Source organism: Apodemus sylvaticus, chromosome 4 (assembly GCF_947179515.1).
Source record: "Apodemus sylvaticus chromosome 4, mApoSyl1.1, whole genome shotgun sequence".
Classification (NCBI taxonomy): Eukaryota; Metazoa; Chordata; class Mammalia; order Rodentia; family Muridae; genus Apodemus; species Apodemus sylvaticus.
In genome coordinates this window covers 69,839,895-69,853,592 of record NC_067475.1, presented here as the reverse complement: position 1 = coordinate 69,853,592, position 13,698 = coordinate 69,839,895, and the positions used below count along the sequence as shown (strand labels likewise).

At 43.2% G+C, this 13,698-nt stretch overlaps 1 protein-coding gene across 1 annotated transcript; it reads right to left on the bottom strand.

The window, feature by feature from the left end:
• Nucleotides 1–8,548: 8,548 nt before the first annotated feature.
• LOC127683035 (TD and POZ domain-containing protein 2-like) lies at nucleotides 8,549–9,619 on the bottom strand. The gene has a single exon (XM_052179887.1). The coding sequence runs from the start codon at nucleotides 9,617–9,619 to the stop codon at nucleotides 8,549–8,551; it is 1,071 nt and encodes a 356-aa protein (XP_052035847.1).
• Between the last annotated feature and the right edge of the window lie 4,079 nt (nucleotides 9,620–13,698).

Genomic DNA, 13,698 nt, shown 5'->3' with positions numbered 1-13,698 from the left:
TCTCAGAATTGGAAGAACCAGCCAAGTGTACTGGCTGGTTTTGTGTGTCAACTTGACACAGACTGGAGTTATCACAGAGAAAGGAGCTTCAGTTGGGGAAGTGCCTCCATGAGATCCAGCTGTGGGGCATTTTCTCAATTAGTGATCAAGTAGGGAGGGCCCCTTGTGGTTGGTACCACCACTGGGCTGGTATTCTTGGGTTCAATAAGAGAGCAGGCTGAGCAAGCCAGGGGGAGCAAGCCAGTAAGGAACATCTATTCATGGCCTCTGCATCAGCTCCTGCTTCCTGACCTGTTTGAGTTCCAGTCCTGACTTCCTTTTGTGATGAACAGCAATGCAGCAGCGTAAGCTGAATAAACCCTTTCCTTCCAAACTTGCTTCTTGGTCATAATGTTTGTGCAGGAATAGAAACCCTGACTAAGACACCAAGAATATGAGCAAAAAGGGTACATTTATGTATTTTATTTTATTCTCTCTTCCTGATATTTGGTTACCACTGAATATAATGTCCCTAATGGCATTGCACTAAAACATAACCAGAGGAGCTCTAATTAGAAACACTTCTTATCTCATTCTGAAAGTTTTGGAAAACTACTATATTTTCTCCCCAGGCATCTGCTCCTCCTCCTCCTTCTTTAATTAAGCATGAATTCTTTATTAATACTGTATAATCTGAGTGAGTAGTGTTTCCCTCAATTCTTCTTGTTCTTTCCCACGTCCTTTCCCACATGGATCCTCTACATTTCTGTCTGTCATCAGAAAAGGACAGCTGGTACAGATCCATGGAGGCCATGGGACTGCTGCCTCAGTGTCTTTGAGTTAAAGGGGATTCAAAGGGCGTTGTCTTCCTGAGAACCTCCATTCCCTGTGTCTCCCTCCCTGCTTCTGATCGTCTTCCTTAGGGCTCTCTGAACTATGAGGGCATGGATTTAAGGGAAACATCTCATTTACAGTTGTGTGTATGAAGATCTTTCTCTGTCTCTGTCTCTCCAATGTCTCTGTCTCTCTCTGCATAATGTCTGGGTGTTAATCTCTGTATTTGTTCCAATCTGCTGCAGGAGGAAGCTTCTCTGATGAGTGAATAAGCTATTAATTAAGGAGATTATTAAGATTAAAGGATTATTAGAAGATATTTTACCCCTTTTAAAGAAGACCAGTAGTATTTTACTGGTGTTTTACTCCAGGTCACTGGGTCATCTATCATCTGGTTTGTTTTAGTTGGTGTTCTTTAGCTGTGAAAAAGCACCATGGGTTTTTTGTAATTCCAGATAAGATTGAGAATTGCACTTTCTCACTCTTTGAAGACTTGAGTTGGAATTTAATGGGGATTGCATTGAATCTGTAGATTGCTTTTGACAAGATGGCCATTTTTACTATATTAATCCTGGTAATCCACAAGCATGGGAGATATTTCCATCTTCTGAGGTCTTCTTCTATTTCTTCTTCCCTAAGTTCTTTCTCTGCCTGTTTATCCTTTGAGTATAGGAAGGCTACTGATTTGTTTGAATTAATTTTATATCTGGGCCACACCACGGCCTAGATTCCCCACCCACAGTCACCTAGGTACAGCCAGGTTTGCCCCACCCCGCAGTTACCTGGAAACAGCCAGGTACCCTGACCCACTATAGAGAGGGCTGCTTGGCTCCTCCTTCCTCTCTTGCGCATGCTCTCTTGTCCTCTTTTTTCTCTTACGCTCTTATCCCCCTTACCCCCCCCCCCCATTCTTTTTCTAAGTGGCCACGGCTGGATCTCACCTCTCTATCTCTTTCTCTTTTTACCTTTTGATCTCTTTTCTTGGCACCTCCTTTTCTGTAATAATGCTTTACAATCATGGGCTATCTCCTCTTATCTAATCCTGCTATGTTGGAGCAATGTAACAGGCCTCTCAGTGCTTCCAGACCACAGACTGGACCAAGGACTCGTACCTCTGCTCCCTCCCCAGCCGGTTCTCCCTCAACAGGTATACAGGCCTGCAAATCTGTAATGAATAAATCCCTTTGGATGTTTTCAAAACATTTAATAGATTTTGCATGCCTTGATCCACAAACACATCTCTCCCAGAAGGATTAGACTCCCTCTACTATGGCATAGACTTCTCCGTCGTCATAAGAGCATGAGGCTGGAGTTCTCATTTTCCAACATTAAATTCCAAGGAAAAAGACCAAGGGTTTCTAATATTGGTAGGAGAGTGAGGGCTCTGTTCAAACATCCACAGCTGAGCTAGGCTGCTTGGACTACATGTTACTTCTCTGAAATAAACATCTCTGGAAACCACAGACTGATTTCAAAAGTTTTTTTCATCTTGTATTTTATTTGGTTAAGGTTTTGTCTACAGAGTTCTTTGTGGCCATGGAGACAAGAGGAGAGCCTCAGATCCTCTGATTCACCAGTTTCAGGTGGTGAAAAACTCTCCTATGTGTGTAGCGAACTTAGCAAGAGATCTCTGAGAGAGCAGTAATTGCTTTTGAAGCCGAGTTCCCTGAACCTTGAATGTTTAAAAAGAAACTCTTCATTGTCTTTCCTTCACTGATGAGGAAGCAATCATGGTTGATTTCTCCTTGCCAATGGCCACAGTCATCTCTTCTGTTCAGTCCAAGGCAGAAGTGTTTCTCCAAAGAAACACAGTTGTTCTCTGCCTAGGGCCAGCTCTAAATTGAATCTCAGTTTCCAAAAATGAGACAAATTCAAACAGGAACATTAACATCATAGATGTCATATAGAGTGTCCCAGACTGCAGTGCTGCCTATTGCACACCTACCATTTCAATATGTATAATATTGCAGGTGTTTAAAATCCTGAGCCACCATGATGATCCCTCCATTTTATATGTTACATGAGTCCACAGGTAGTCTAGACAAGAAGAGCCATCACCAGTGTACTTTGCTTACTGAGACTTCAGACTTCCATAAATGAAGGTATAATGTCAATATCTGCAAAGCTATTATTTACTCCTGTGCTGGCTTTTACACTGATTTCTGCCATAAACCTGATCAGGGAAGGGATGTTTTCCTTAACTGGTCAAGAGTCTGAGTGTTCACCAAATGGAGGGCATGTAGAAGAGCTCCTGTATGGTGGTCAGGAATCAGAGCCCCAAAACTCTGAAGATGGCTTTCTTCTTTCCTGTGTGTTATTCCAATCAGAAGCACAGACCTTGTGATCACTCCTCCCAATTTGGTCGGTGGTAGTCTTGTACTTCCCTCCTAGGACATCCTTCTTCAGAGCCAATTAGAACAGTGGTTCTGGAATATCATAAATGCTTCTCTTTCTGTTTCTCTCTGTCTCTCTGTCTCTCTGTCTCTCTGTCTCTCTGTCTCTCTCTCTCTCTCTCTCTCTCTCTCTCTCTCTCTCTCTCTCTCTCTCTCTCTCTCTCTCTCTCTCTCTGTGTGTGTGTGTTTGTGTGTCTTTCTGGTTTTTTGAGACAGGGTTTCTCTGTGTAGCCCTGGCTGTCCTGGAACTCACTTTGTAGACCAGGCTGGCCTCAAACTCTGAAATCTGCCTGTCTCTGCCTCCCAAATGCTGGGATTAAAGGTGTGTGGCACCACTGCCTGGCTGGATTATCCTTTTTTCAATTTTTATTTTATTAATTTTCATCTGAAATTCTGCCTCACTGCAGTGCTCCCCTCACAGTTTTTCAGCCCTCCCCCATCTCCTTGGCCTCTGAGAGGGTGCTCCCCATGCATTCCCCCTCCCTGGGGCATTAAGTCTCTATAGGATTAGGCACATCCTCTTCCACTGAGTCCAGACAAGGTATGCCTGTACTTCATTTGTGCTTGGGGCATCAGACAAGTTCATGTATGCTCACTGGTTAGTGGCTTAGTCTCTGGTGGCCCCCGAAAGTCCAGATTAGGTGATACTGGTCATTTTTTTTAGAGTTGCCATCTCCTTTAGTTTCTTTACCTTCGCCTACCTCGTCCATAGGGTTCCCCTACTACAATCCAATGCTTAGCTGTAACTGCATTTCAGTTAGCTGTTGGTAGGTAGAGCCTCTGAGAGGACAGCCATGCTAGTCTCCTGTCTGCATGGAAAACATAGCATTAGTAGCGTATGTGTGTGTGTGTGTGTGTTCGGCCCAAACAGCATTACATGCAAATTTTCACTGCAAGTAATCAATGTTCTGGTTCAAGGATTCTGCTTTCTGAAACATCATAGGAGTGGCTCCTCCATGACCTCCAGAAGCTGGTAGATGGAGTAGATTGTCAGGTGAACCATCTCAAAACATTGGCTTCCAGCGTGGATTGCAGCAGAGTGAGTGAGCCAGGTTTTGTGTTCTGGCTTTTTGCCATTATTTATTTTTTTTTCAATTTTACTTAAATATCTTCTTTATTTACATTTCAAATGTCCTCTTTGCTCAATGCCCCTCTGAAAAACTCTATTCCATCACCTCCCTCTGCTCACTAACCCACCCACTCCAGCCTTCCTGACCTGGTAGGTGTACCCTGAGGCAATGAGCCTCAAGGGTCCAAGGGTCTCTCCTCTCATTGATGTCTGTTCAGGCTGTCCTCTGTTACCCATGTGTCTGGAGTCATCGTTTCTTCCATGTGTACTCTCTCATTTGTGCTTAAGTCCCTGAGAACTCTGGGCTTACTGGTTGGTTCATATTGTTGCTCATCCTATGGGGTTGCAAACACCTTCAGCTCCTTGGGTCCTTTCTCTAGTTCCTCCATTGAAACCCTTTGCTCAGTTCAATGGCTAGCTGTGTGCATCCCCCTCTGTATTTGTCAGGCACTGGCAAAGCCTCTCAGAAGAGAGTTATATCTGGCACCTGTCAGCAAGCACTTATTGGCATCCACAATAGTGCCTGGGTTTGTTAACTGCATATGGGATGGATCCACAGGTGGGGCAGTCTATGGATATCTATTCTTTTACTCTCTGCTCCACACTTTGTATTTCTTCCCATGGGTATTTTGTACCCCTTCTAAGAAGAATCAAAGTATCTACACTTTGGTCTTCTTTCTTCTTGAGCTTCATGTGGTCTGTGAATTGTATCTTGGGTATTCTGAGCTTCTAGGCTAATATCCACTTATCAGTGAGTTGGTCTTGAAGTCCTCTATCAGCCTCACGCAATGTGATTTTAAATTCAAATCTTGCTCTGTGGTATATTCATTTATCCAGAACTTGCTGTGGTGGGAGAACTGGCTTCTGATGATGCTAAGTAGCCTTGGTTTTTGTTGGTAGGGTTCTTGTGCTTGCCTTTCACCATCTTGTTACTTTTGGTGTTACATAGTTCTGTTGTTTCTGTGTTTCTGACTGGAGCTTGTACCTCCTGTGGTCCTGTAAGCCTGTGTCAGAACTCCGGGAGCCCAGCTCTCTTCTGGTGGGACCTGTGCACAGAGGGCTGTGGAGCAGCCCCAGCTCCATGGTACAGATAGCTCAACTGTTTTTTTTTTTTTTTAAATAATTGCTCAACCTCTGTCATTGTTTTTTCTTTCATTTAATGTTTGTGTGTTTGTTTGTTTGTTTTAGATATTAATTTATTTATGAAGAATGACATCAATTCAAATAAACTTATTTTCCCAGAACAGCCCCACTGTGTATCCTAGGGTACCACTTCAGTTTAGGTTCTTCTGCCTCTGTCTCTTGAATATCATTTTCAGGGCACCTCTTTAGCTTCAGAGTTGATCTTTTGGGGAGTTATTTTTTCTTTCTTTTTTTATTTGATGTATTCTTTATTTACATTTCAAATTATTTCCCGTTTTCTGGGTCCCCACTCCCCGCAAGTCTTATAAGCCCTATTCCCTCTCCCTGTTCCTCCAAGACAGGGTTTCTCTGCGTAGTCCTGGATGTCCTGGAACTCACTTTGTAGACCAGGCTGGCCTCAAACTCAGAAATCCGCTTGCCTCCTCCTCACAAGTGCTGGGATTAAAGGCGTGCTCCACCACCACCTGGCTAACATAAACTTAACTTCTGTTCCCCTCTGCATTGGTGGTCATTAGGCAGGGGGTGGTTTTGTAATCTGGGGGTACAGGTGTGTTGGTGGAATAACCTAGTCTTGTTGAGGGTTTAAATTGAAGATGCTGGTCTTATTGGAGATTGGCTTAGAGAGTGAAGCTAGGCTTAGGTTTTGTTGAGGGGCAACTTGGAAACTAATGCTAGGTGCCAGGATGTTAATTTGAACAGATTTTTAAAAATGGAGTCTGAACTTCAAAGATTTGACCATGCATCAGTAATATCAGCATTCTCTAGTCTTACTTTTTGGTGTTCAAGTTTCTGATCCTGGATAACTATTCTTGTTAGCTAAATTGTATCAATGAATAATGTGGATTTTGTAATTAATACACACCCCACAGAAAGCAGAAGCAAAGACAGCTGTTGATCTAGCTTTTATTAATTAGGCAGCATATTAAAAACAAACCTGCAGAGGGTTTAGAGGTTAGGGAAATCTGTTTGAGAGATTTAGTGATAGTGGCAGAGAGAGTATTTAATAAAAGAAGACTACAAAAGAGAAAAAAGTTAAGTGGCCAGAAGCAACAGACTCGAGACTCATCAAAAAGTCTGTTGGCAGTCAAGGAAAAACCAGAAGACTGCAGGAGGTGCCTAAAACAGATAGTTTCAGAGGAAGGAGGTAAGGGGGCCCTGAAGACCCTGACGGGAAGTACAAAGTCTAAATGGAATAAAACACAGGAAAGTATAGAGCCATCTTCAGAGGTTTGGGGCTCTGATCCTGCCCACCATACAGGAGCTCTTCCAAATGCCTTACATTTTGTGAACACTCAGACTCCTGAGCAGTTAAGGAAAGCACCCCTTCCCTGATCATGTTTATGGTAGCAATCTGTAAGACCAGTGCATGTGTAAATAGTATCTGTGCAGAGATTTACATGATCTCTTTATTTATGCAAGATTGTCCCAAATAAGCAAAGTATATTATTTGGTGATGGTTATTCTTCTAGTCTGCACTTATTGTGGACATCCAAAAGTAGAAGGCATGCCTTTTCCTTTTTTTTTTTTTTTTGAACTCACTTTGTAAACCAGGCTGGCCTCGAACTCAGAAATCTGCCTGCCTCTGCCTCCTAAGTGCTGGGATTAAAGGCATGTGCCAGCAGTGCCCAGCTAATTTTTTTTCTTAAGTTGAAGTATATAGATCCAGTTCTAATACAGATTCTTCTGGTCGAAAACATATACCTTTAGTCTGAGTCTTGAGGCAGAAAAACACATACCCTTAATCCAGATCTTCAGACTAGAAGACACTCCCTTAACTAGGCCACACCTTCTACTGGAGCCCCACAATAAGCATTAAGAAGAAGGAAGCTTTTTTCTTTAGCTTCCTGCTCACATCTCAATAGCATGCCCATTCCTGGATGGAGCTAGAGAACATCATACTAAGTGAGGTAACCCAGACTCAAAAGGTGAATCATGGTATGCACTCACTAATAAGTGGATATTAACCTAGAAATTTGGAATACCCAAAACATAATCCACACATCAAATGAGGTACAAGAATAAAGGAGGAGTGACCCCTTGGTTTGGAAAGACTCAATGAAGCACTATTTGGCAAAACCAGACCGGGGAAGTGGGAAGGGGTGGGTGGGAGGACAGGGGGAAGAGAAGGGGGCTTATGGGACTTTCAGGGAGTGGGGGGATAGAAAAGAGGAAATCATTTGAAATGTAAATAAAAAATATTTCGAATAAAAAATATTTCTATGTTGATTGAAAGTGGAGTTATATTTTCTGGTAAAATTGAAGAAGTACATGAAAAACAAAAAAAAGAGCATGAGGGTGGAGTTCTCATTTTCCAACATTAAATTCCAAGGAAAAAGACCAAGGGTTTCTAATATTGGTAGGAGAGTGAGGGCTCTGTTCAAACATCCACAGCTGAGCTAGGCTGCTTGGACTACATGTTACTTCTCTGAAATAAACATCTCTGGAAACCACAGACTGATTTCAAAAGTTTTTTTCATCTTGTATTTTATTTGGTTAAGGTTTTGTCTACAGAGTTCTTTGTGGCCATGGAGACAAGAGGAGGGCCTCAGATCCTCTGATTCACCAGTTTCAGGTTGTGGAAAACTCTCCTATGTGTGCTGCGAACTTAGCTAGAGTTCTCTGAGAGAGCAGTAATTGCTTTTGAAGCCGAGTTCCCTGAACCTTGAATGTTTAAACAGAAACTCTTCATTGTCTTTCCTTCTCTGATGAGGAAGCAATCATGGTTGATTTCTCCTTGCCAATGGCCACAGTCATCTCTTCTGTTCAGTCCAAGGCAGAAGTGTTTCTCCAAAGAAACACAGTTGTTCTCTGCCTAGGACCCACTCTAAATTGAATCTCAGTTTCCAAAAATCAGACAAATTCAAACAGGAACATTAACATCATAGATGTCATGTAGAGTGTCCCAGACTGCAGTGCTGCCTATTGCACACCTACCATTTCAGTATGTATAATATATTGCAGGTGTTTTAAATCCTGAGCCACCATGCTGCCATTCCCCTGATAAAGTGCAAATGCTCCCTCAATACCATTGTCTAAGCAGAAGTCATTGGTAAAAAAGCTGGTTGTTGCTGTTGCAGAAGAGGTACAGGTCACAGCTGTCCATCTTCTGAGATCACTTTAGGCATTTAAATCATGACTCCAAAGAAGGACACTGTGCAGAAGCCAGGGAGCAGAAGGCTTCAGCCACCAAGGGGGGATGTGACTCCACCAATGACTTCCACCCTGAGGTCTTAGAGACCTCATAGGCAAAATCTGTAATGAAATCCAGGGCCTGAGTCTTCAGCCACTGTGTGCTGTGGAGGTCAGCCAGGATGAGAATGTTTGCAGCATTCTCCACAGAGAGGATCCTGCAGAGGGCATCCTCACACATGGCCTTCAAGCCCTCCAGGCCATACCTGTCAGCAGCTGCCAGCACACCAGAGGCAATGGAGTAGCTCTTGAGGTTTGGTGCCTTCCATGTGTAGATGAAGCCCATCATCTCCTGGAAGACTTGGGGATCCAAGTCATGAATCTCAACGAAGTTTTTTAGTCTCTCCTGCATTTCATGTTCAAACATGGCTCTGAAAACTGGAGAGCGAGCTGCTAGGATGGCCTTGTGAGCCCTGAATTCATGGCCACCTACCAATAGGGAGCAGTCTGTGAAGATGGAATTCTCCCAAAGCTTCCCTAGGTCATCTGCCAACACATGCCTTGGATCCTTGATTGCAGGTGTCATGTTCTGTCCAGGCATGCTGAAGATGGCTCCCGCTATGCTCACCTTGCAGCAGATGGTGAGCTGGTCTTCAGGGAGAAGTAAATGCTGATGGGAGAGGAGGAAATCTCGAAGGATGAACTCTTTGAATCCCCTGTGTTGGTCTTGCCAAAAGCTTGCAACACTGGGGTTCTTCCTACTTTGACATTTCTCTCCTTGGGAATTTATGATCCAGAACTCAAACTTTGCCCAAACTGGGCACACGGGACAGCTGAGGAATCCCAGGTCAACTGACAGGTAATCTTTGCTTTCTTTATCAACTCCATTTGGGTATACTCTCAAACACCATGCTGCTTCCTCATTGGCCTCTAATGAGAACTCTGGGCTTCTAATCTCTTTCTGAATTCCATCCATGCAAAATGAGAAGTTGCTAATGGTCCACTCACAGCAGATGTTTTTTACACTGATCTGTGTGGAGCCCCAGCTCTTGGCTTCCATGTCCCCTGACATTTCTGTTGGTGGTAGTTTGGAGGTTAACATTGATCTGAAAAGAAGAACTAGCATTTATTGACTCTTCATCCTGATACATACAATTATATATACTCTTTAGATTTTATTTTAGATTTCTCCTAAATTCTTTCTCTCTGCTGTTTTTCTCTCTCTGTCTCTGTGTAACTGTCTCTGGTTGTCTGTGTCTCTCTTCCCCCCTCTCTGTCTTCTCTCTTTCTTTCTCTCTCTCTCTGAGTGTATATGTGCGTGTGTTTATTGAACATACAGAATTAATTCCTTTATATAAATAGAAAGAGGATATATGAGAATAACATAAATTCAACTAATATAACAATGACTACAGTCAGTACTTACTTAGTCCACGAGGTTTGAAGTCTCAGGTTTTCTTCAGTATATGCTGGTATTCTGAAGTAGAGTCTAATGCCAGTGAAGAAATGGGCTTGCTAGTAAGATGAGAGCAGGCAGGCAAAGACACAGTCTACTTCTTCATATGCTTATATAGGCCTCCAGTAGAAGGCGTGGCCCTATTAAGGATGTGTCTTCAAGTCTCAGCTTCTGGATTAAAGGTGTTTGTTTTACTGCCTGAAGACTCAGATTAAAGGTGTGTGATTTTCAACCCTAAGAATCTGTGTTTGAACTGGATCTATCTATTTCAATTTAAGCAAAACAAGCTTTTAAAAGATGACCCCTCCAGTTTATATGTTACATGAGTCTACAGGTAGTCTAGACAAGAAGAGCCATCACCAGTGTACTTTGCTTACTGATACTTCAGACTTCCATAAATGAAGGTATCATGTCAATATCTGCAAAGCTATTATTTACTCCTGTGCTGGCTTTTACACTGATTTCTGCCATAAACCTGATCAGGGAAGGGATGTTTTCCTTAACTGGTCAAGAGTCTGAGTGTTCACCAAATGGAGGGCATGTAGAACAGCTCCTGTATGGTGGTCAGGAATCAGAGCCTCAAAACTCTGAAGATGTCTTTCTTCTTTCCTGTGTGTTATTCCAATCAGAAGCACAGACCTTGTGATCACTCCTCCCAATTTGGTCGGTGGTAGTCTTGTACTTCCCTCCTAGGAAATCCTTCTTCAGAGCCAATTAGAACAATGGTTCTGGAATATCATAAATGCTTCTCTTTCTGTTTGTCTCTGTCTCTCTGTCTCTCTGTCTCTCTGTCTCTGTCTCTCTCTGTCTCTGTCTCTCTGTCTCTCTGTCTCTCTCTCTCTCTCTCTCTCTCTCTCTCTCTGTGTGTGTGTGTGTGTGTGCGTGTGTGTCTTTCTGGTTTTTTGAGACAGGGTTTCTCTGTGTAGCCCTGGCTGTCCTGGAACTCACTTTGTAGACCAGGCTGGCCTCAAACTCTGAAATCTGCCTGTCTCTGCCTCCCAAATGCTGGGATTAAAGGTGTGTGGCACCACTGCCTGGCTGGATTATCCTTTTTTCAATTTTTATTTTATTAATTTTCATCTGAAATTCTGCCTCACTGCAGTGCTCCCCTCACAGTTTTTCAGCCCTCCCCCATCTCCTTGGCCTCTGAGAGGGTGCTCCCCATGCATTCCCCCTCCCTGGGGCATTAAGTCTCTATAGGATTAGGCACATCCTCTTCCACTGAGGCTAGACAAGGTATGCCTGTACTTCATTTGTGCTTGGGGCATCAGACAAGTTCATGTATGCTCACTGGTTAGTGGCTTAGTCTCTTGGCCCCCGAAAGTCCAGATTAGGTGATACTGGTCATTTTTTTTAGAGTTGCCATCTCCTTTAGTTCCTTTAATCCTTCGCCTAACTCATCCATAGGGTTCCCCTACTACAATCCAATGCTTAGCTGTAACTGCATTTCAGTTAGCTGTTGGTAGGTAGAGCCTCTGAGAGGACAGCCATGCTAGTCTCCTGTCTGCATGGAAAACATAGCATTAGTAGCGTATGTGTGTGTGTGTGTTCGGCCCAAACAGCATTACATGCAAATTTTCACTGCAAGTAATCAATGTTCTGGTTCAAGGATTCTGCTTTCTGAAACATCATAGGAGTGGCTCCTCCATGACCTCCAGAAGCTTGTAGATGGAGTAGATTGTCAGGTGAACCATCTCAAAACATTGGCTTCCAGCGTGGATTGCAGCAGAGTGAGTGAGCCAGGTTTTGTGTTCTGGCTTTTTGCCATTATTTATTTTTTTTCAATTTTACTTAAATATCTTCTTTATTTACATTTCAAATGTCCTCTTTGCTCAATGCCCCTCTGAAAACCTCTATTCCATCACCTCCCTCTGCTCACTAACCCACCCACTCCAGCCTTCCTGACCTGGTAGGTGTACCCTGAGGCAATGAGCCTTCAAGGGTCCAAGGGTCTCTCCTCTCATTGATGTCTGTTCAGGCTGTCCTCTGTTACCCATGTGTCTGGAGTCATCGTTTCTTCCATGTGTACTCTCTCATTTGTGCTTAAGTCCCTGAGAACTCTGGGCTTACTGGTTGGTTCATATTGTTGCTCATCCTATGGGGTTGCAAACACCTTCAGCTCCTTGGGTCCTTTCTCTAGTTCCTCCATTGAAACCCTTTGCTCAGTTCAATGGTTAGCTGTGTGCATCCCCCTCTGTATTTGTCAGGCACTGGCAAAGCCTCTCAGAAGAGAGTTATATCTGGCTCCTGTCAGCAAGCACTTATTGGCATCCACAATAGTGCCTGGGTTTGTTAACTGCATATGGGATGGATCCACAGGTGGGGCAGTCTATGGATATCTATTCTTTTACTCTCTGCTCCACACTTTGTATTTCTTCCCATGGGTATTTTGTACCCCTTCTAAGAAGAATCAAAGTATCTACACTTTGGTCTTCTTTCTTCTTGAGCTTCATGTGGTCTGTGAATTGTATCTTGGGTATTCTGAGCTTCTAGGCTAATATCCACTTATCAGTGAGTTGGTCTTGAAGTCCTCTATCAGCCTCACGCAATGTGATTTTAAATTCAAATCTTGCTCTGTGGTATATTCAGTTATCCAGAACTTGCTGTGGTGGGAGAACTGGCTTCTGATGATGCTAAGTAGCCTTGGTTTTTGTTGGTAGGGTTCTTGGGCTTGACTTTCACCATCTTGTTATTTTTGGTGTTACATGGTTCTGTTGTTTCTGTGTTCCTACCTGGAGCTTGTACTTCCTGTGGGCCTGTAAGCCTGTGCCAGCACTCCCGGGAGCCCAGCTCTCTTCTGGTGGGACCTGTGCACAGATGGCTGTGGAGCATCCCCAGCTCCATGGTACAGATAGCTCAACTGTTTTTTTTTTTTTTAATAATAGCTCAACCTGTGTCATTTTTTTTTCATTTAATGTTTTTGTGTTTGTTTTAGATATTAACTTAGTTATGAAGAATGACATCAATTAAAATAAACTTATTTTCCCAGAACAGCCCTAGTGTGTATCCTAGGGTACCACTTCAGTTTAGGTTCTTCTGCCTCTGTCTCTTGAATATCATTTTCAGAAGGACACCTCTGACTTTAGCTTCAGAGTTGATCTTTTGGGCACTTATTTTTTTCTTTCTTTTTTTTATTCGATGTATTCTTTATTTACATTTCAAATGATTTCCCCTTTTCTGGGTCCACACTCCCTGCAATTCCCATAAGCCTTCTTCTCTCTCCCTGTTCCTCCAGACAGGGTTTCTCTGTGTAGTCCTGGATGTCCTGGAACTCAGTTTGTAGACCAGGCTGGCCTCGAACTCAGAAATCTGCTTGCCTCCTTCTCACAAGTGCTGTGGTTAAAGGCGTGCTCCACCACCACCTGGCTAACATAAACTTAACTTCTGTTCCCCTCTGCATTGATGGTCATTAGGCAGGGGGTGGTTTTGTAATCTGGGGTTGCAGGTGTGTTGTTGGAATAACCTGGTCTTGTTGAGGGTGCCAATTGAAGATGCTGGTCTTATTAGAGATTGGCTTAGAGAGTGAAGCTAGGCTCAGGTTTTGTTGAGGGGCATCTTGGAAACTAATGCTAGGTGCCAGGATATTAATTTGAACAGATTTTTAAAAATGGAGTCTGAATTTCAAAAATCTGACCATACATCAGGAATATCTGTATTCTCTAGTCTTAGTTTTTGGTGTTCAAGTTTTTGATGCT